The sequence below is a fragment of the Sinocyclocheilus rhinocerous genome, unplaced genomic scaffold (genome assembly GCF_001515625.1).
Source record: "Sinocyclocheilus rhinocerous isolate Xijiao unplaced genomic scaffold, SAMN03320098_v1.1 scaffold348, whole genome shotgun sequence".
Classification (NCBI taxonomy): Eukaryota; Metazoa; Chordata; class Actinopteri; order Cypriniformes; family Cyprinidae; genus Sinocyclocheilus; species Sinocyclocheilus rhinocerous.
In genome coordinates, this window is record NW_015635025.1 from 28,325 (window position 1) to 51,389 (window position 23,065).

Consider the following 23,065-nt stretch of genomic DNA (forward strand, 5'->3'; position numbering starts at 1 on the left):
ATGCACAGCTGCAATGGATGCAATGTACTGATACACGTGCTTCCTACTGTTTACGTTCACTTAAGACGTTATCAACTGTGTTTACGTGAATACTCGTCAAAACAGACAATTCGACATCATTCTGTTTGTATTTCTCCGTTCATGCGACGCTTAAGAGTACTCGCGCGCTGTGAGAGGCGCTTTCTGTGTGTGTGCTTCAGTGTCTGCACTCTGAAAACCAGACCGAATTGAGTTCTCTCTTGCGTCGTCAGATTGATCCATATGTCTGCTCTTCTCTTACTCCCCCATATTTACATTTTTGAACGTTTTATGCGACATGCAGCAAGTGTATGTTAGCTTATGTCCCGCCGGTTCATATGTACGCATCTAACCTCCGAACTATGCAGCAGATTCGTTCTGAATTAATCTCTTCCCAAATCGTCCCTCCCTAACATTTTCGTCTCGTTTTTATTCGTTGCCGAAAATGTCAATAGATTTATGTCATAGTTTTTGTCATTCAAAAAGAGTTTTAGTTCGTTATCGTCTCGTTGTCGTCAGTGAAAAAAATGTCGTTGACGAAAATTATTCGTCAACGAAATGAACACTACTTATCATTTTAAGAGGTCTTAAATTTAGGGACAAAAAAAACAGCAGTTGCAATAAGGCCTAATGTTGTTATTAAACTTGAAAAGAGTGATAAATGTGAGTGCTGCATGTTTCAATGTAAAAATGCTGCACTGTTTCACATTCTACAGACTCTGTTTCAGAGCAGCCGAATGCCAAACGATTGCTTATGATCTACTGCTGATGAATTATGACATGTTTGCTTCATGGAGTTTATATTGTAATATGTTGTAGATGGTTGTAAGAGTGCATATTTTACAATAATACAATATACTGCAACTGGCATTTAAAAATACAATATTATATTCAATATACTAGTAATGGCAGTATAATCTTTGTATTGGGTTTTTAAATCATCATCAAAATCCAATGTCCGTCGAACTCTAATTTGTGTTTGCTATCATTTTGTGTTATGGTTATTATTTAATTAATTTGTGACTTCATCCAAATTGATTTTAGGCTTGTGATTTCATAAAGATATTGGATGTCAAAATATGTTCTCAAATGTAATCAAGAATGTTGTGCTTTGTGGATGGGTAATGTAGTAACACAGTCACGGTTCAGCTCAAAAGCACCAGTTCTGTTGGAGAGGGGCAGCAGAGACTACTTTCTGAAGCCACATAACGGACAAATAACATCCGATCTCCATTTCCTTTCCAGCTGATGATGTACGTGCAGAAGGTGATCGCCAACCGTAAGGTGCAGGAGCAGCAGCTGGCCATGGCGAGGCAGGGTCTGCTGCTCAATCAGCTGGCCATGCAGAACGGTCTTGGGGCCCCTATGAATCAGATGGATCTGCTGGGGTTGTACCAGCAGCTCGGGGCGCTCCAGGGCCTCCCCTCCGCACAGCTGGGCAAGAACCCGGGCCCGTCTAAGGGCCTGTAGATGCCTCCGCCCCTCGGTGTACACACAGCTGGACTGATACAGCCAGGACACCTACTTGAGCTCCTCGGTAACGAGAGGGGATCCTGGGACTTTCTTAAAGGGGTTTTTGGCAGTGCAGTTTGTCATTTTGTGTGTATATAGCCTTAATGTTGTTCAATTTTTTTTTTTTTTCCCTCTCTCACGTATTTAAGATTGAAGAAGATATTATCCCCAAATGCTTTTAGGCATTGCAGGTTTCTTTCCCCTTAAATAAGGGACGTGCATATATAAATAATTATATTGCAATGAAAACAGCGTGACTGAGGAGGGACCATAGCGTTTCTGTTCTAAAGCCCCCGTAAATACTATCTACGCTAATATCTTCCTAGTAGTGGATTGTCATTGGTACTTTGCTAGCCAGTGCTCCAGAGACACTGCAGCGGACACCTTAAATGTATCGTCAAGTCAAATGGCCTTATATCAAGCAGCTAGATCTCTTCTAATGTTTTAAAACCCCTTTTTCTAATCTGCTTTTAGGTATTTAAACTCGTTGTTGCTAATCATGCTATGGAATGTCTGTGTTGTTAAAACTGCTTGCTGAATTCCTCCGGACTTTTGTAACATCAGACTTCTCGTTGTAGTGTTGCCTAGCATATTGTTGTGAGTACTGTTCATAATTTCTTTTTCTGTTTATTTTTCTGTTTCTTTTCCCCACTTGCATTGGGATTGCGCCTGAGTTGGCGTGTGGCGGGAGAGCTAGATACATGTTTGTGTGGTTTAACTGAACTTCAAACCTGTTCTGATTATATAATAATGCTAACACTTTCCTTATCAGGTTAGTGCTCAGGCTGTATTCTGTTCTTGGGCACATCTCCACTTCGGATGCTAAACTAGATGTTTTTCATTGGCGAACATAAGACCTTTGACATCCACAGGGTGTCATTCAGAAATGTAGAGGAAGCTTTTTCCCTCCTGAAAAGGTTCTAATGTAAGCATATACACCAACAACTTCTGCCATTAATATGATCTGCTACTTAGAATTTAATATCACATTTAAATAAAGTGACCAAAAGGATGAGTTACATGACGGTCTTGTTTTTTTTTTTTTGTGCAATGTCAGTTGTGCAATTTCTGCAGAACTACTGGCAAATATTATATGTACAAATCCATTTGCAAAATGCTCAAAAACAATGGGAATTAACAAATTCTTTGACATTTTCATGATTTTTTTTTTTTAAAGGTTGAATATAAATTATTCTATTTATGCTTAGTTTTAAGATATTTTGTCAAGAAGAAATTGCCGTTTGCAACTGCAAATGTATACACTGAACCATAGTAGTGGAATAGTCATGGGAATTCTTAAATACTTTAACATTTTTAACTTTTATATGAACGCTTATATTTGTTACATTACCTTCAGTTTCATCAATTTTGAGAATCGTCTAGAGTTGTCTAGAGTTCTGAGAAGATGCATTGCTTATAGTAGCAATTGTCATGGGTTCTTAAATAAATCGGGTTCTTGGGTGATACTTCAAGTTTGCATGCTATTTGTGAACTCGTATGAAATTGACTTACGAGTCAGAAGGCATATATTGTTTGAGTAATCCCCCCCCTTCTTTTTATTTAAACTTTACACACATACAGTACCTAACTATATGTTGGCAACCTTGAACTCTAGACTGTGGTTTTACTTACTACTTTTGGGACAGATGCATACTGGCTAGTTGTTTCTTATGCATGTTAAAATGTCGACGAGTGGGGGCGGGGCCGAGAGCCGTGGGAACAGAGCGAGGCCGGTGGAGTAATTGATAATGAGCGACACCTGCACCACTCACCGGTCTCGAGTCCCACGGAGGAGCTCCGGAAGTATAAAAGAAGGAGTTACGACAGTGAAAGGAGAGAGGACCAGGCCTGGATTTTATTTTGTGTTTTGGTTTTGTTTGTGCGCGACAGTCGTCCGCAAGGGGCTGTCGCGCTATTTTGTGTTTGTTTACTTTATTAAAGTTTTCTTTAAATGTTCGCCGGTTCCCGCCGCCTTCTTCCCGAACTACGAACGTTGTTACAGTGCCACTCCCTTCCCATGATGCAGCAGTGCAGTGGACAGTCAGATGAGGTCACCATAAGACAAGAGAAACTTGTGCCCCTGATTTTAGCCGATACTAGGAAGTTGTGTAGTTGGAGTATTAGTGACTACTTAAACAGTTACTCATTTTCATGAGAGCGTATATATGAGATCCATGACACCAATACCAAATTTCAGATGCGTTTTCTCTAGACAGCTCTTAGCTTTTACACCCTGAGAATCTGTCTCCTCCCATACACCCCATTCTTCCCCTTCAGTCTTTCATCTGCTGTGTCGTTTCTACTGCTTGCTATTATTTTCATTTCTTTAGCTGCCAGGGTTTTTCTCCCCCTCTTTTCCATTCGCGTTCACAGCTTGCAGAAAGCTGCCAAAAGTGAAACATTACAACTATTGCAGATGTTGAAATGTTGATCCCATCCTTGGTATGCCCAGATTACCACTCGGCTAGCTTTGCAGCACCGGGCAGCTGTTGCCCCATCTATCCTCCAATGTTAAAACCTGCTTCCGTTCACATGAACATGCACTATACACTTCGTATCTGAAAGTATTCGAGCGTGCTGGCTGCAAAGCTAACTACTGATCATCCGAGCAGGAACGAGCCAAGCATGTTGTCAAGGCATCGGTGGTGGGTGGGGTTGTGAATGTTTGTAAATCTGAATTGTTTTGTTCGTTTCTGATGATGTAAGTTGACTGAAACCCTATAGAAGTCCATTCAGGGCAACATCAGTGCTGGTCCAAATCTTCATTCAATCACCAAGGGGGTTTTGTGTTGATGTGTTTTACAATGCATCCGATTCACAAGAAAACTCATTAATAGTTCTACGTATGTTATCACTATTATAGAGGTAATTAATGTTGCTATGCTGCAGACTTTTCAACAGGTTTGACACCCACTAGCGCAACATGTTCTCTTGTATTGTTTCGCTTTCTGTAGGGCGTTGATTTATGCCTCTACAGACTGCTTGGGGAGAACTTTCCCACAGGTTCCCCGAGCCAAGAGCTGTCTTTTTACATCATCAGCTAACATCCACATCTCTGGAGAGCTGGATTATTCTGTGAATGCTGCTGTGATGTTCTGGAATTTACGCTGTACTAGATAAACAACATTTCATAGATTGATTGACCCCTTACTGAAGATTTTCTGAAAGAGGTATCAAATGTGTCCTACTTTGAAGACAACATGAAGTCAAAATTCACTCTACGTTCTTTGACTCGACTATTCCAAAGAAGAAAATGTTTGTTTTTGTAATCAATCATCAACACGTAATAACTTGCTCTGCCTCTGAACAAGGGCCACACTAGATTTTCATTGAATACTGTTTTACTTGCAAATACAGTAGCTTATAGATAGAAGTACAATGGTTTGCGACTGCCATATCATGTTGACTTAAATAGCTAGTGCTCTCACAGCTTTCAGCATTTTGTGTGTCTGTGTTGTTTAGCAAAGACGACCATTCAGTCCATGACAGTACCTGAAAAGTTGTGTGCGCAGTCAAACTCAATCAGCTCAGTGTTTCTCAGATTTTAATTGGTACAGAGAATCCTTGCAAATATGGTCACCAACAATAAACAATAGCAGGACAATTTTATTGTCAGTCATTCAGGTCAAATGGTTTAGCCCTTCTGAATAATCTCAGTAGAATCTACAATTCCAATAACTTCAAGTTCATTACAAAATAGAGCCTTTGAAATAAATAAATATATTTATATAGAGATTTATAATTATTCTTTATATGTAGAAAATAAATATATAGTACATCTTATAAATAGGTTTGCCCATATTTACATGTCTTTCACTTACATTTTAATAATGTTCCTGACAACCTGAAGTCACTCTTAGTCAAATGACCAAAGCCTCTACCGAACACTTCAGCAAGCATCATTCATTTCCCCTGCTTGAAAGTGATTCATTTCTACTAATCACTTTGATACTGCTGATTTGCTTTTTCTACCAAATTTGTAAGGTTTGAACTCTTCTGAAACTTCAAAAGAAGCAAACAGAAGATCATCTGTGTAAGCCCCTCTTTACTTATTACTTATTTTCCATCTCACAATTGGTAATTTTTCCATTCAAAATTGGTATTGTTTCAGTAGAAGCTGGTCATAGTTCTTCAAAGCATCTTTCTCCTTTTAAGTGCCCTTACAGGTATATTTAATTTGAAAAGCTCTTGCTTTGCATTTGTCCTACAGGAAGGTCGGCGATTACTCCCCATGTCCATCTTCATGGTAAGTGCTGCATCATTACCTTTCAACTAAAGTTTGGCCCCAGGGTCACCAGACTGGGCATGTTGAGTTTTATCTCAATGGTCAAAGGCAGTTTTACTACCACCTATGCTCAGGTGACAAGTTACTCAATAAATTTAGGTTTAGACCCTCTTTTTTCCAATGAGAACATGCCCAAAATGTGGTCCACTTTACAAAAAGTGTCTGAAGAAAGGGTGATTGCATGACACACGTCAAGAGGCCCTGAAGTCAACACCTCTTCCTCAAGACATCTTTTGGCACCAGCTTTGGATGCAGGAATGTTCCCTCTTCTATGTGGTTTAAAACCCATTAAGGAGAGGAAACGGAGCCATCCAGGACACACACATACTGTTTATCTCAATCACCATTGGAGAGGGCCTCCTCATTTTGGACCAGAACCCAAATATAAACAGCTGCGAGGCGAGAGAAGTAGGGTCTTGTATTTCTTAATGTTCTTCAGCGTCCGTCTTTCCCATCCAGCACCTCAACTGCGCCTCTCCAACACAGCAACTCTGACAGATGCTCTGGTCACCTATGCTGGAACAAGTCTCTGTAAGCTTGGGGTATCTTCTCAATCTCGACAGGTCTGGGCAGGAAGTGAGTCAACTTCTGATGCTTTTTAGTCCTGCTTCCTTCTCGAGGCGAGCCGTCCTTGTTCAGGGCCAAGTAATAGTATCTTCCAGTGTCCGCATGCTTGTAGAGTGTGGATGCATACGTGTTGTACCAGTTCTCCTCAAATTGCTCACGGAAAACACACTCTGCTGTCAGCTTCTTCTGCAAGGCAGCCAGAAAGAGACAAAAACATTGTTGATTATCTGGAAGCGAAATGTGCACTATAATATAATGCTCAGTTAGAGTTATTGGAAAGATCTTGTGTCCTACCATGATAAATAAGCTTCTTGTACACTAGGGGGGTCAAGTCCTGCTCCTGGAGGGCCATCTTCCTACAGAGTTTAGCTTTAACCCCAATTAAACACACCTGAACCAACTAATCAAGGTCTTCAGAATTGCCAGAAACTTGCTGGAGCAAGTTTAGTCAAGAAGGTGGGCCTCCAGGAGCAGGATTTGGCCACCCTGATCTACACAAACTGTTAAAGACAAGATGTGAATCAAAGTGGGAAACGTCCCAACCAAAAATCCTACGTTGTGATCTCTAGCTAGTAATCTATGCTCTGTCCGTCAAGAGTGCAGCTTAAGTGCATTTGACCACATGTTTAAGAACTAACATGCGCCTCCCATTTCCAGACCTCCAGATGTGCTGGAAAGCATAAGGGTGTGAAGACGTGGTACTGTTTCTTTCTCACAGTGCACAGTTTACCCTTGTCACCATCGCAAAATGTGTGGAGTGGAAACTATCTTGAGGCCAGACAGCAGGTGCTCGCTGCACTCGAGAAGGGAAAGTCATTACGGGCAAGCTTTGCAGTTTACACCCAAAATCATTCTTCAAAACTGTTAACCTTTTTGCCTGCTTCCCCCATGATGCAACAATCTCTCGCACAAACACGGCAGCTTGAGAGAGTCTGTGTGGGCTGCTACTACTACACCACTGACAGAACCTCATGAGCGATGACTTCGGGTTAAGCAGGTGAACATTCACTGGCTGACTACACTGCTGTGAACAATTGAAGACACTGGGGCTACATCATGTTTCCTGCCAAAGAACGGTCATGCAATGGGCCAGGTTCAAGTCTTGGTGTCAAGATGATACATTTAAAATTAGTGTTTAAGATAAAGTCGGCTTTAAAAGTTCTGTTAAATCGTTTAAACAGAATAAGATTATCAACTAAAAGTTTCAGAAAACAGATTCATTTAAAACAACTGGAATACCTCTCCAGGATCTGTAAAATGACTGATGGTTTCAATGCTCTTTCAATAAGGTAGTGTGCTGTTTGGAATAAATACTGCCCCATGCACGCGATTTACATAATGTATTAATGCCAACCACCAGTAATGGTGACTTTGTTTTTTTGATCTTCATGCAACAGAAATGGACCTGCATTTAAATCTGCGCAGTGAACCCAGGACTGAGTCTTCAGGTGATTTGCAATGCTGACCTGCATTTACAGTCTGATTTAATGGGATGTTATCGCATTGCATTTGAAGTCATCTCTTCTTGCTTTAAATAGGGTTTGCTTTAACTCCGGATCCACAGAAACGTACTGGGGCCCCCGCTTATTGTCTCTGGAAATCTGATAGCTTGTTTCTCCTGCAAGCATGGCAAAGTCTGCAGAGGGGGAGGCCAGGCGCATTTTCCTATATATGGTTCTCTATGCTAGCATACAAAAAGCCAATCCCGCTACATGCTTTTATCTCCTGGTCTCGGTTACAATTAGCACTCCAACGGAGAAAAGCGTGGTCCTCGTGCAGCACACAGATATGCAAGAAACCAAGAGCACTCAGCTCGTATATCCACGATATGTGGGTGTGTATACGTTACACGCTTCATGTGTCCCTGGAAAATATGTAAATATTTTAAGTATGGAGCGAAATGAAGAGGCAGTTTTTCTTCTCTGAGATTGAGCGCTCTGTCTGAGAGGTTGTTCTTGTGTGGAAAGTTACAAAGACAAAAACAAGGTGAGCCACGCACAGACCTCGCCGATCAGAGGTCAGGGCTCGCAGCAGTGGAAACACTGCTTGTTTTGTCTGGTTAAGCGCTTTCTTTTTTGTTCATCTACATCATATGGGGAGCAGACTATGAGCCGGTGGGTGGGTTGTCGTTTGCTCCTCATTCCAGCTCTGACTGCATTCCCATTGGAACGCTTCATAGAGCAGAACCTTCTGTTGCTGGATGTTGTTTGGAGTGTGTGTGAGCACTACAGGGGTTTGACTTACCGACCCATAGAGTTCACCTTTCTCATTCATCCCCAGATAAAGACCAGCGTCCACGCCTCGTATGCTCACCAGCCCGACGGCCAGACTGATAAACTCCAGAATACCTGCCACACAACAGCACTCGTCAGACAATGACCAGACACCTTTACAACTGCAGCGCAGCTGTACAACAATGCAGTAGTCAAGTTTTCCTTCTCAACTGAAAGAAACAACTTAAACAAGCCTAAGGTGGTTCACTGGATGTAGCTACTTTAAAGCAGATCTACTTGGTATTCTATGGGATTACATTTCTGCCACATTTCTGCACGCGAAAGATCATATTTTGAGCGCACAAAAGTGCATTTTGCACGCGCGCGATCTGAGTTTTGTGGAGAAAACGTTCGTTTTGCAAAGAAAAAAGTATTTCGAGCGCACGCAAATCAATTTTGCATTTAAAATACGTTTTTGGCAAGAAATGTTGTGATTGGTTGTCAAGGCAGCCAATCAGAATTTAGCAGCCTCGTCTCTGATTGGCTGGAATTATGGCACATTGTAACGCTGGGTTGTGTTGAGCACGCGAGCTGTTGGCATTTAGAGCGAGCACTGAGGCATCAGGTGAGCAAGCTAGTGAAACGTTGCACGCGCAAAAGAGAAGGTCTGCACACATCCAAAAACTTATTTTAAATGCAAAATTGATTTTCGTGCGCTCGAAATACTTTCTTCTTTGCGAGACAAACATTTTATCCACAAAACTCAGTTCGCGCGCGTGCAAAACGCACTTTTGCGCGCTCAAAATATGATCTTTCGCGCGCAGAATTGCGGCAGAAATGTAATCCCATAGTATCCCAGGTCGTCCAAGCTGGTGTTAGCCAGCTGGTCTTTCAGTCTGACGAGCTGACAAATACCCCAAACCTCCTTTACCCATCACATCGCACCAGCCTAACCAACCTGGCCAGACTGCCAGCTTCCAAACCACCTTTGGCTGGTTTATGTTTTTGTTGTTGTTTTCCACCAAGCAAGTTTAAACTTACTCATAACCCAGGTCATTTCTTAAAATGGTAATCTTTGACAGTGGCCATCATACCTGCATTCTGTTGTCTTTGTCTCCTATACAAGGCGTTTACTTTGTGAGTTTAGCATTTCAAAGAATTTTCTCACCTGTGCCCTTACAAGTAAGCTTTCAGCAGACTAGCTTTTAAAAATGTGCTGCAACCTATAAATAACCTAAAAGCACAGGAAATTGAGGTCTTGTTACTACCACTACTTTAATTATAAGACTGCGTGCGCAACAAGTCAATAATCTCTAAAATATTTGGTTAAGCCTCTTGTTGCTACTCTTGAACTTTTTTTTTTTTTAAATGCATTTTTTTAAATACAAATCAATATTCCGTTAAGGTGTCTGCATCACTGTGCATTCGTGGCAGTTTTCAGGATACGAGCCCAATCTTGGCCAAAACCAGCTGCTCGCACGCTCTTGATTAAAGACTAAAGCAAAAACTACACCTTTGTGGCCTTTTACCACCACCTGGACCGAGTATGTTGTGATTTGGATGCCAAACGACGACACCGAAAACGCTCTGAAGCTGGGTTAAGCAGAAGCACATTTCATATGCGTTTAATCAAAGACACTGCCAGCTTGCAACATTACCGACAAACGGCTCGCATTTGCCAGAAGGATGCCAGAAACATGACCGCGGACCACCCAATCCAGTAAAGCAGCTTGTCTCGGCCTAAAATCAAGCATTACCACTGGATTCCACAGTGGTCATGCTTTAATTTAGAGCTATTCCTGTTTTCCGAGCGAGGGCTGCACCTGCACAATGATTACGGATCAGAGCAATGCAAAAAAAATCCTCATGTCTGGGCTCTGCTATCATTTGTTTATCATTGTAATACCAAGCACTCCTTGACTGATTTATTAGCGCTGTAATTAGTAGTGTCTGTGCCTGCGTCGGCCGGGGTCCTTTGAACATGTTTTCAGAGAAAAACAGCCTCATGCTGTGAGCTTGTTTTCCACTGCAGAGAAGCACCTGCGTCCCTTGACCCCAAGCTGGAGTTCGCCGAGTGTAAGACTCGGAGATATGCAGCTCTTGCCTAATGGGTGGATTGATATACAGTGGTACCAAAAAGTATCCGGATGCCTAAATCACTCTTGCATTGAATAACAGAATATAGAAGCAAGTGTCTTCTGCGCTCAAATGCTCCTAGAGCAAGCTAACATTCCCCAGTCATTTTGCTGTGATTTTAGTCAGTTGGTGTTATGGTGATTTTTAGAGTTTCACAACCAGAACTGTTGTGTTTATTTATTTGTTTATTTAACACTATATTGTTTCATATTTCAAATCTAACAAACCTTTTCTTTTTCATCTTTTAATGATTTGTGTTAAAAGGGTTGTTGTGCTATATTTCTTTACTGTCAATTATTTTATGAAATGCAAAAAGCGTGCAAGTATTTGAGACGCCTGTATGTGAATGTGTAGATTCCTTAAGACACGGGAAGCACGACCCCAGAAGCATACTTAAAATTTTAAAGAAAGGTTCCTGCTTCTTGCACCCCCTAAATCCACATCTGTTTCCCTTGAAATCGAAGCTTAGATCTACACCCCTGAATTCTGCCCAAGTTATGCATACAAGTTATGTCTTGTGCATGCAATTGCAAAATGAAAGAGAACTCATGACAACTGGATCTGGCAAATTACTTTATAGTGAAGAAGCAGACAGTTGCGTAGGCCTATTACAGATTTCTCTGGAGTTTTCCAAGTGATCAAAGCTCATGAGCGTGTCGCATGCATGCACACCGACTCACAGCAAACTGATTGATTGGCTGATGCTGCACTCCTTGAATCTGCATTTTGGGCACTATAAACAGGTGCATTTTTATACATTTGTGTGTATATATACATGCTGCGTGTATACATAACCATATTTTGGGAACAAATTTGTACAAAGAGCTAAACCTGACAAAACCTCCTTTTGGGGACATCATTTGTAAAAACGGTTTGAGAATAAAGTAAATAGATAGGTTAGTATTTATAGCAAGTATTATATAAAAAACAATACAAGGCTATGCAATGTCCCCATTTAGAACGTGTGAGTCAATATCAGCATTAGTTTTGTCCAGTAAACAACTTGAAGTGTCCTGACCTCGAGTCCTTAAGTTAAATTTAAACTTTCCTATCCTTGTTACTTTTATGATGGCGTTAAGATATCCCATTGTAAACACATTTGAAAGTATATTAAGTTATCTTGAGATGGCACAATGCAGTTTATAAATATCTGAAGACAATTTGTCTGACATCACGTTTAAAGGACTTTCCCTAAAAATCACCAAAAACAAAAAAAGTCATCCGTTTCACAGAATGGCCAGGTGCGCTAACGCGCCAGTGATGCCCAAAACTGCTGGATGACGGATGGCTGCATTGACGAATGAATGAAAGGGTGGATAGAGCTCTCACCGAGTCTGCTGTGGTCCTGTCTGGTTCCGTGCACCGTCCCGTTAGGAAATATCTCCAGCTGGAAGCCGGTGCGGCAGTAGAGCTGTCTCCTGCGCAGGATGCCCTTCAGGTGGCCAAAATCCGTGAGCGACCCGCGCTGCAGTCTGCCCTCAATCAGACCCAATCTCTCATTCAAACCATCCGCCAGAGGCACATTCCCTAATGCTGGAAAAGCCTGCAAATCCAGATCGATGCTCCCGAGGAATCCAGCCACCTCTGCCATGACGAGCAAACTTTGGGTGTTCAGAGAGCGGAGCGGAGAGGAGAGAGACGCTCTTTTCATCCGTGATCAGACTGAACGAGTCATTTATATAGACATCCATATCCTCCCCGAGCCACGCCTGGATGACATCCCTGCTGCTTCACCTTCAGCATGTCAACGCAGAGCTTCTGCTCCAGCTTTCAGACCTGATGCTGCTGTCTGAGTCTGAAGTCTGCGTAAAATAACACTCAAGCGGCAACCACTGACAAAATACCAAAGCCACGCCGTGCGCAGAGTTCTCCTGGCTGTGTGTCTGTGTTTTAATGATCTCTCTCTCACCGCACCGCTGCGAGTCTCTAGAGGAGTTTCGGGCTGCGTCTCAAACTCTGAGGAGCTGCCTGCCTCCCTAGACTGCATTTCTGGCCGCTTAGCGGGTTTGGGTGTCACATGCGCCTGCAGCAACTTGTAATGTAGTGAACTGCGTACCTAGCCATCATCTTGCGTATCAGTTGCGTGCTGTAACCTGTAACAGTGAGATACCTGCCTTGGTTTGTGTAACATTTTTGGGGATGGCAGGTGGCTGCAACAGTTTGGGGTTATCTTGACATTCAAAGCAGTCGACATAATTGAGCGTTACAGGCATGCACAACTTTTGGCACTTTCTGAGTTCGCAGCATTTTATCTGACAATAACCCTGTAAAGCCTTTAAACATCAGGGTTTTATAGCTAGTATAGTGCACGGTGAGAGTATGAATCAAAGAGGAAAGTTTATTCAGTGGCCCAAAATGAGCTGATACTGTATTTATATGGACAAAAAGTAAGATGAAATTCTGATCATTTGTAATGTAAATTAATGAGATCTTTATAACAATATAGCAGACTACATACATAAAATTATATAAATATCAGTTGTCCATTTATATCTCCCTATGATGTCTTGGTAAGAGAGTTAAATGCTTGGTTTTATGCTATATTTTACATAAAATGCAATGCAATACAATGATGATTGAGATGAAGAAATAAATGTTCCTTAAAAGCCTGATGATCATATTTGATAGTCACATCTTAACATGATTTTTCTCAAAACAAACAAAATATATATATATATTGCTAACAATTTAAAAGTTGTTATTACATTTACTTTATAAAAATCAGTAAAGATTTGACAGCAAAAAACACATGAAGCACGAGCTGAAGGTGGACATTTTATACTAAAAGACTTTTTACTTGCTAAAAACAATCAGTCAGACTACAGAAGGCATTGTGTGCAACCGGTTTTTCGGCAAAGTTTTGATCATGTTGATCATTTAGAGGCTTTTGAAATTTGCATATGAAATGCCCACCTAAAGCTCATTTTTAGGCATCACATTTGTGTGTATCATTTTTAGGATGATATTCTGAGTCTGCTGAATTGTGGGGGATCATCCAAAAAACAGCACACGTCTAAAATCGCTGTCTAATTAGCCACGTCACTGGATTTTGAAGAGTTGCTGCATGCGAGTGATGCATGTCTAGGTAGGCAGCTCTGTAGGTATTGAGACACAGCCTCAGTGAGGTTTTCATAGATTTCCTTTCTCCACCTCCCCTGTGTAAGCAGGTGTTTCCTCCTCCTCTCCAGACCAGCTGCTGGATATCTACTGCAGAAATTAAAGGAGCGAAGAAATACAAAGGGTTGATGATGTATTTTATTAAAGCTGAGCGGTGCAGGGAATGCATGGCAGATGGAATTTCATCAAATGTGAAATGTATGTGTCACATGAAATAGGAATGAGAAATACACCAGATGACCACAAACTTCATATGGGTTCATCTGTAGGAAATGATGCTCGCTGAGTGCTGCCAGAGGCGTCCAGCAATCCAAATCAAGGGCAGGGTTGCATCTATAAAACATCTCTGATGTGTCCAACACTCTCATAAAGATATGGCTTGTCAAATATGTGCTCGGTGTTTAATATCTGAATAGATAAAGGTCAGTGTTGTTCTTATATCTGGTTTGGTCTTTGCTTCAGAATAGGTACAAAATAAAGTTCTATAGTGATGGATACGGGTTATGTCTTTGATTAATCAAATATAATATAAGATTAATGTACAGTATGTTTGCTATCAAATTAGTGAACCACAGGTTTAAACCACTGTGTTTATCTGCAGCATTCCTGCCCTTTTTATAGGAAACCTGTGCCATCAGATATTTATAAGGAAAATGCATTTTGTGGACTAACACACACACACACACACACGCACACTGGTCTCCATGTTTTATGGGGACATTCCATAGACATAATCGTTTTTATACCATGCAAACTGGATTTTCTATGCCCTACCCCGAAATTTACCCCTCTCACAAAACTACAGGCATTTTTAGATTTTCTGCTGATCAAAAAAAAAAAGTCCCCACAAGGGCAGAAATTACTGGTATTACTATACATGTGAGGACATTGGGTCCCCATAATGTAGGGAATACCAGGTACTCACAAACACACAATGTAATACACTTATAAAATACTAGCCAAGCAAAAATGGGTCAACATTTACTTTCTTGCAGCATCAGTGGTCAGTTGAAGTAATATACCGTAGATACAGAAACACATAAACGTGGCGCTTAAAAAAAAAAAAAAAAAAATGCTTTGCATCATGGCTGTCACGTGTGCCGCTTTTACAATAAAGCAATGGCATTTCCCCTGCTCTCATTATTAGAGTAAACAGGCCCTTGTTTGCATTTTTGTCTATTTGCATTTGTATTTCTATTTGTTCTGAAATCGCACACCTTAGATCGTTCATCAACCAATCAGAACCAAGCATTCAACAGCCCCATCATGTGATGCATGTGCATTATGGAGCTCAGATTCCTTATATGTTTCTCACTGATTTACACTCTATTGCCGTCTGAATCAAAACATTATTTTTTCCCCCAATTCTCAGGTATCCTGACTGAAAGTGTAATGGAGAATGCCTTTTGAAGTTCAAGCATTAGCTCTTAAATAACGGTCCTCAGATGTGGTGCCAGTCTCTCATACAGTAAAAATCTAATTACCATGGTAGTGAATGAACCTTGTGAGACAGAGCCTCAGTTCATCTTCAGTCCAGAGGGAGTGATAACTGAAGGTGGTCTGTGGTGTGAGAGCAGTGCCGCCTCATGCTTTGAGCGTTCACATGCACACCTTATCCAGTCATTTGCACAGGAACTGCTTGCGAGAACTCAGCGGGTTGCATTCTCGGCACTAGTGAGATGAGATGTTTTTCTTCTTTTTTTAAATCTATAATTTGTTACTGGTCAGCTATTTTTTTTTTTTTATAGTTGACATGGTTACATTTATGACATTTATGAGAGTGTTGAAAATGTTCCCATATGCTCCGGGGACATACAGGTGCATCTCAATAAATTAGAATATCGTGGAAAAGTTCATTTATTTCAGTAATTCAACATAACGACCTCAAGATCATGCCTCATGCTCCAGTGCCTCTCTCAGTCTTCACGGAGAATAAAATCTTGCAAGTTAATCAAATTTGGGCCATGAATCGGGGTCAGTATCTTACCTGTTTATTTGGGATTTCAGATATTTTCAATTCTACAGATTCTTCCTCTCACTCTTAAAGTTTGCACCATGATGCTCTTGTTAATAAAAACACCAGCTTGTGTTAAACTTTTATTTGTACAGCATGTTAGATATAAATCAGTTGCTTGTCTCTTCAGGTGTGTCGGAACTAATTCAATACTTTTAAGAAGTGGCCACGACTTTACCTGTATTCAGGGGTCTGAATTGGTTTGGAACGATCCATGACAGCAATCCAACAGGTTTGATTAAAAAAAGATGTAGTACTATAAAAGGATTTCAACATATGTAAGTATGGGGTTTGGTCTGGGTCTTGGCAGGTCCAGGATTGGTTTGGGTCTGGAGTTTGGGTTTTAGCAGGGTGTTCGGAGGTCTGGTTAGGGTTTGGATCTGGAGCTTGGTTCTAGTGTTGATCTAGGCTTTGCTGTTGGTCTGGTTCTGTCTTTTGGAGGGTTCTTGACTCCAACTCCGCGCTGGTGACGCTGCATCGGGCACTTCGTAAAGCGTTTAAATCAGGCAACGCGAAAGCACCTCTGTTCCCGCGTATGATATCATCTGTTCTTATTTTACTCTTGTGTCTAGCGCGGAGCAGAAAAATGATCCGTGCAGCGAGCTGTTTGCAGAGCTGGATTCTGTGTTATTTTTTTCCATCACAGAGACATAACAGGCTGGGTCTCTTCTTTCATGCAGGTGGTCCTCAAACTTCAGTCAAGGGCGAGAGGCACCTAGAGCTGGAGCTGAGAGAAGACATGGACAGATGCATGCGAATTTAGGTAATGGTGTTGTGTTTCAGTGTTTGCTTGGCTTGGCCATCCCTAGTAAAGATAGTGTTAATTAATTTGTTTGCTTTGCCTTAAGCTCTAACGAATGGGGCTCTCCAGGCCTTGAGGAGCCATCCGTGGATGAGGAATGGCGTCTAAAACCAACATTTGTTATACAAATTAGTTTCATATGCTCCAGGTACAGGGCTGAGGGGGAAAAAACCACCACCCCCATATTACTGCCCCACGACTACTGTTACCACTCATGCTCCTTTATCCGCTTGAGTCTTTTTATATGCTATGGCCACTTGGCAATTTGGGTTTGTATGTTAATTTTTCTGTTCCTAACTTGTGGTTTGCCCCATTTTCTTTCGACGTCAAGACAAATTTAAGCAAATTAACTTCCATTGAGCCAGACAGTGTAGTTGACTTTCCTCTGATTGGCAGATTTAAGTGATCATCAGACTCTTAGACTGAGGACTTCATGATCACGATGTATTTCAGTCAGGTGTTTACGGGGCAGATACATTGTGAGGTCTGCATTTTCCATGGCGTACGAACACCTCGCATCACGGAATGTTTGATATTCGTGGAATGACTGGTACAACAGATAAATTCACAGTTGTTGGAAACAATCGGCTGGACCATCTTTTCAGCTTTCCTTCACAGCGTTCCTGGAAACGCCAAACTTGTCCATTAAAATAATGCGGCCAGTGTGTGACTGTGTTACTCCAGAGCTACTTTGTTTTGAAGCGACCGTCTCTCTATGCATGATCATGTACAATCGACTCATTCCAAGCAAGAGTTTTTCTTGCTCAAACACAGAGCAGAAATGTGCTGTCAAACAGATGTTAGGAGCCCTTTGTAGAGTCCTGGCACACGTCCAGACTCTACCTATCTTCACAACTATTTACATGGTAATCCAGCTGGTCACTCCCTCTGTTTCTCTCTCTCTCTCAGTATCTGTTTGCCTTATTCAGGCTCTTGCATCAATTGGAATGCATTTCTGTTTTAAAACTGTCAAATATCACATCAAACTGTCCGTATGTTATCCACTAATTAGCACTAGGCCCAGACAGAACCTTTATTTAGTCTCATTTGGTTCCAAACCTATACGCTACCACTTTTGTGTCTGTGGTGACACAAAAGGAGAATTTTTCAAGAATCTTCACACTTGGTGAGACAAACAGACTAAACTTTATGAACTTAAGGGTTTGTTCACCCAAAAATGAAAATTCTGTCATCATTTCCTCACCCTCATGTTGTTCCAAACCCATCAGATTTCCAAAAAACAATGAAGATTTTATAAATGACATTTAAGAAACCATTGAAAGTTCTACCATTCCACTAGTTCACTCCACCAAAACTATGACATTTCTAAAGTTTGCACATATATAGAGCACATTACATGCACATTTGGTGTCATGCATCAAGCAAGCACATTTGAGCTTAGCTACAGCGTCATGGTGGCAAGTTTTGTAAAGGCCAGGGTGGCGTCTCTCAAAAGCATCATGAGATGGTGCCAATGGTTCTACGATCTACTTAGGGTTACGATGCTACCAGTCATATATTCTCATGAAAATGTCAAAATCAAGTTAGAGTTAAAATTTTTGTGGAAAGTATTGTGGTGTCCACTAGTGAATGCTGAAGTGCTGTTTATGTCAGAAGTATTCATACAGTGTTCAAACTACAGCACGGAACATCACAATACAGGTGCATCTCAATAAATTAGAATATCGTGGAAAAGTTCATTTATTTCAGTAATTCAACTCAAATTGTGAAACTCGTGTATTAAATAAATTCAATGCACACAGACTGAAGTAGTTTAAGTCTTTGGTTCTTTTAATTGTGATGATTTTGGCTCAGCCAAAATCATCACAATTAAAAGAACCAAAGACTTTAACTACTTCAGTCTGTGTGCATTGAATTTATTTAATACACGAGTTTCACAATTTGAGTTGAATTACTGAAATAAATGAACTTTTCCACAACATTCTAATTTATTGAGATGCACCTGTATATATAGAGTCGTAACCAAAGCAACCCATTCAAATGAGTTAGTTATGTCTGGACACAAATCGGATTTGATCACTTGCAATTAATAGTGTGGACAGCCCGCCGGAAAAGATCTGATTTGAGAAAAAATCCGGTTTGACTGCACTCTGAACATAGCCTGTGAAACATGACATGTTCACATGAATGAGTCAAGTAATGTTATACAGTAAATATATTCAACAAGAGTGAATCTTTCACGACTGTAGTGCTGTACCAATGCAAAAACAGTCATTACTTCATAGTTTGCTGTGGCATGCCATTGCTCCGTGTTAAGAGATTTTACAAGTGTGGCACTTATGGAAGTCTAAACATTTCCCTATTTTGTACCTTTTCTAATTGAGAGATATTAAAGTAAAGTGTTAATACATCTCTATGCAGATTAAAAGGTTTCACGCTTTTAAAGACAGGTGGTGGATATTAAAGGTTGCTTCTTATGTAATGGATGCCACAGATCATTGCATCCGTCAGATGGTGAGCAGAAAGGAGGTGATCTTAACATTGTTCACATTGTGCTGGTAGTTCTTGTTAACAGATGCAAGAGAGAACTGAAAACTCATATTCCATTGTGTTAAATAAGGAGAAAAAAATCTTGGAATTGCAATAGATTTCTTTGTTTTTATGAGGAGGGATAATAGTGAGGGACTTCAAATGGATAGACACATTTAAAAAATGTCTGGAGTCTGTGCTTTATGAATCCCATGCTTCCACATAAAAACCTGAGCATGGCAGGGTAACCACAGGTGGAGTCCATCACACTGACTATGAACATGAACCACTAATGTTTCAAAACCACAAAATGTCACAACACATTTTGTCTTCATTTTCAACTCGAGGTCTATTATATCATTTAAAACTTGAATTCTTTTGCATGCAGACATACTTAGAACACTGTTTCAGTTTGAAGTCATTTTATGTTATCTGATGTATTCTCTGCAGCATGTTTTAAATGTATTACACACAAGTCTCATATAAGGTCAAATAGTCGCAGCTGGCATCCATGTGATAATTTCACCATGAGAAAAGTTGCAATAATAAGGTTAATCAGGTGAAAACATAATGGAAACAGATTTTTTTTTTTAGAAGATTCAGTGTCTTTAGTTTGCTGAATTACTGTCTTTAGGACATAACTTTGTTCCTCTGACTTGTTGTCTAACAAGTTCTCAAAGTTGTGATGTAATCATGGATTGTAGTCCTTTCTGGCAGATCTTTTACCTTCCTCTCCCTGTTCAGTGGAATAAAATGACTCTTTAAATTTTTTTTAAAAGCCAGAGAAACCTGTCAGCCAGATGTTTTTGCTGTAAGAAACGAAGTATATGGTGAGGTAAGCGATTTGACCAAAAAATTAATCATGGACATGACTTTCTATGACAAAAGCTATTGTTTTTCATGCCAGAGATTAATGTCCAAGTTTATCCCCTTGTGTCCTTTCAGAAGTACCCTATTAATGACATTGCTGTTTTCACCTAATTTGTGATCTAAAGCAAGCACCTTATACTTATTCAAAGTCACTTGGATTCAAATTCACATAATGTCTCATCACTCTTCATCAGTAAATTACACATATATAGCCAGTGATGCTTGGAAAACTCATACTAAAATACATGTGGAAAACACATATTTGCAGTACATATTTTTGCTAGTACATGGGTTTGCTAGCATATCCTCTACAATAATCAACACCTTAGTATGTGGCAGCAAAAGTGTAAAAAAAAAAAGAAGAAAAGAAATAAAAACCTTTTCTTTGTATTGTTCATATATGGCCCATATCTCATTGTCAAGAACTGACCCAATTACAATAATTCATCTTATTTTTTTACTGCAGATAGGTATGTAACTCATGATTATCATTTACACACACTGTATCTTATTGTAAAATGTTAGGATATATAATAATAGGAATATAATAATAATGGTCCTGGTTTGTGCCTGCTATCACTGGCATTGGCCAACATGACACAAAATGGTCACACTTTAGTTTGGGGATCAGTCACTATTAACTAACTATTAACTGCGACCTTTGTCTCCATAAGCTCTTACTTATTGCTGATTATTAATAGTTAGGAAGGTAATTGTTAAGTTTAGGAAATGGATAGGATTAAGGGATCTAAAATGGAGAATAAGGCATTAATATTTGCTTTATAAGTAATAATTTACAGCTAATATGCTAGTAACTTGCATGCTAATAAGCAACTAGTTAACAGTGAGAATTGGTCCCTAAACTAAAGTGTTACCCACGAAACATGTTTGAAATTTTGTATTGCTAACACTTTGCATGTTATTGCCTCCTTAAGATTGATCACTTGTTATATTCCTCATTTGTAAGCCACTCATTTATCAAGTCGTTTTTCCCACAAAATCAAGTTTTCAGAGTTGGGTTTCCCGAAAGACTACTGCACCCAGTAGTCTAAATATTAATAAAACATGCACATGTATAGTTGACCGCCTTCATTCCTTGAATTTGATAAAGCTGATAATAGAATATGATAAAACTGATGACTCACGCTACATTGCGAAAATGTTATCCAATTAAATGCTTTCCACCCTGTTGAAAAAAAACCAGCATATGTTGGTTAGGTATTTTTTGAAGCATGGCAGCTGGTTTGAGCTGGTTTAAGCTGGTCTTTAGTTGGTCATGAGCTGGTTTAAGCGGGTCCTGAGCTGGTTATATCCTGGTTATAAGCTGGTTCTGAGCAGGAGCTAGTTGCTTAGGACCAGCACATGACCAGCTAAGGACCAACTAAGGACCAGCTTACACCAGCTCAAACCAGCTGCCATGCTGTGGGGTTGGAGGGCTCCCAGTGCTTCCTGGTGGAGGTGCAAATGCCGGGAGAAGTCTAGACTGTGTAGGACTGGGCTGGAATGCATCTTTTCCATTGAGATGTTAAATGCAGTTTTGCAGTCCTCGGTCCACATATTTGGGTTTTTCATTGCTTTACTGAGTAGGTTTGTCAAAAATGGAGGCAAAGTTTGGAACAAATCTTCTGAACCAGTCTACAAGGCCCAGAATGTACCTTAACTCCTTCTTTATCTTGGGTCTCAGGCTCTACCAAATTGCCTCCACTTTGTCCACTTGTGGTCGTAGCTTGCCATTGCCCAGGTGGTACCTGAGGTAGCTGGTTTCCTGCTAAGCCCATTCACGTTTTAACCATGTTCATTGTCAAACCTGCCTCTTGAATCCTCTCTGGTTTCAATGCTCTGCCAAGGAGTTACTATCATCACCACGTCATCTCGGTAGGCGTCAGACCATACCTCGCAGCCTTAGATTCATTAACCTTTGGAATGTGGCGGGTGCACCATGCAGACCAAAGGGAAGGACAATAAACTAGTATAGTCCTCGATCAAGGGGCACCTGCCAGTACCCCTTACACAGATCTAGGGTGGTGATACACTGTGCCTGTCTAATACTCTCCAATAAGTCATCAACTCACAGCATTGGATAGGCATTCAACCTTAATTGGGCATTCAGCTTACAGAAATTGATACAGACACGTAGTGTGCTGTCCTTCTTTGGGACATTGACCAAGGGACTGCTCCACTCACTCATGGAGAGCTCAATTACTCCCAGTTTCTTCATTGTCCTTATCTCTTCCTTTAATGGGTCCACTAACCTCTCAGGTACCTGGTAAGTTTGGTCAAGTGGATAGTGTTTTGGGTCAGCACAGTCTGCCCAAACCTCTGGAGGAACAAATCAAGAAACAAAGAATGTAATGATGTCCCGTACTACTTCTTTCAATTGGCCCCACAATGTCCATGGTGATGCGCTGTCAGTGTGGCTTTCTAGGGCCCTTTGTACCACCCTGCAACAGTCTACTGTCCAACTCTGGCAGGGGGGTGGCCAACTATCTGTTTTATAAAATAATATCAATAATGAATAATAATATTCAAAGGTGTCAGATTTCATTTGACAGGAAATTTCATGCAACTGTCGTTTGTCCTTGCATGTTTTATAACCGCAACATTCAGCTGCTATGGCAGTGGGATATGCTACTTAATTGTTAAAGGGGTCATATGATGTTGCTAAAAAGAACATTATTTTGTGTATTTAGTGTAATGAAATGTGTTTATGCGGTTTAAGGTTCAAAAAACATTATTTTCTACATACTGTACATTATTGTTTCTCCTCTATGCCCCGCCTTTCTGAAACGCGTCGATTTTTACAAAGCTCATCGGTCTGAAAAGCGAGGTGTGCTGTGATTGGCCAGCTATCCAGTGCATTGTGATTGGCCGAATACCTCAAGCGTGTGACGGAAATGTTACGCCCCTACCATATTGGGATGCCTTGTCCCGGCACGACGAGACAAATATTAAAACCCATTATAAACGAGGCATTCGTTGCATCCAGTGGGGACATAATTACAGATTATACGAGAATAAAAGTTACGCCTTCTTTCTTTGCC

General features: G+C 40.6%; 2 protein-coding genes across 2 annotated transcripts in view; one reads left to right on the plus strand and one right to left on the minus strand.

Moving 5' to 3' along the window:
- LOC107746134 (transcriptional regulator ATRX-like) overlaps positions 1-2,217 on the plus strand; it is a 23,154-nt gene extending 20,937 nt beyond the window's left edge. The window contains exon 13 of the mRNA XM_016560230.1: positions 1,264-2,217. Within this exon, the coding sequence (XP_016415716.1) occupies positions 1,264-1,488 (225 nt within the window). The 3' untranslated portion in view covers positions 1,489-2,217. The remainder of the gene's footprint in view (positions 1-1,263) is intronic.
- A 3,766-nt stretch (positions 2,218-5,983) lies between these two features.
- Positions 5,984-12,511, minus strand: fgf16 (fibroblast growth factor 16). Its single transcript, XM_016560288.1, has 3 exons — positions 12,061-12,511; positions 8,627-8,730; positions 5,984-6,568 (listed from the first exon to the last, which is right to left on the minus strand). The coding sequence occupies exons 1-3, from the start codon at positions 12,380-12,382 to the stop codon at positions 6,323-6,325; spliced, it is 672 nt and encodes a 223-aa protein (XP_016415774.1). The 5' UTR covers positions 12,383-12,511; the 3' UTR covers positions 5,984-6,322.
- Positions 12,512-23,065: the final 10,554 nt, after the last annotated feature.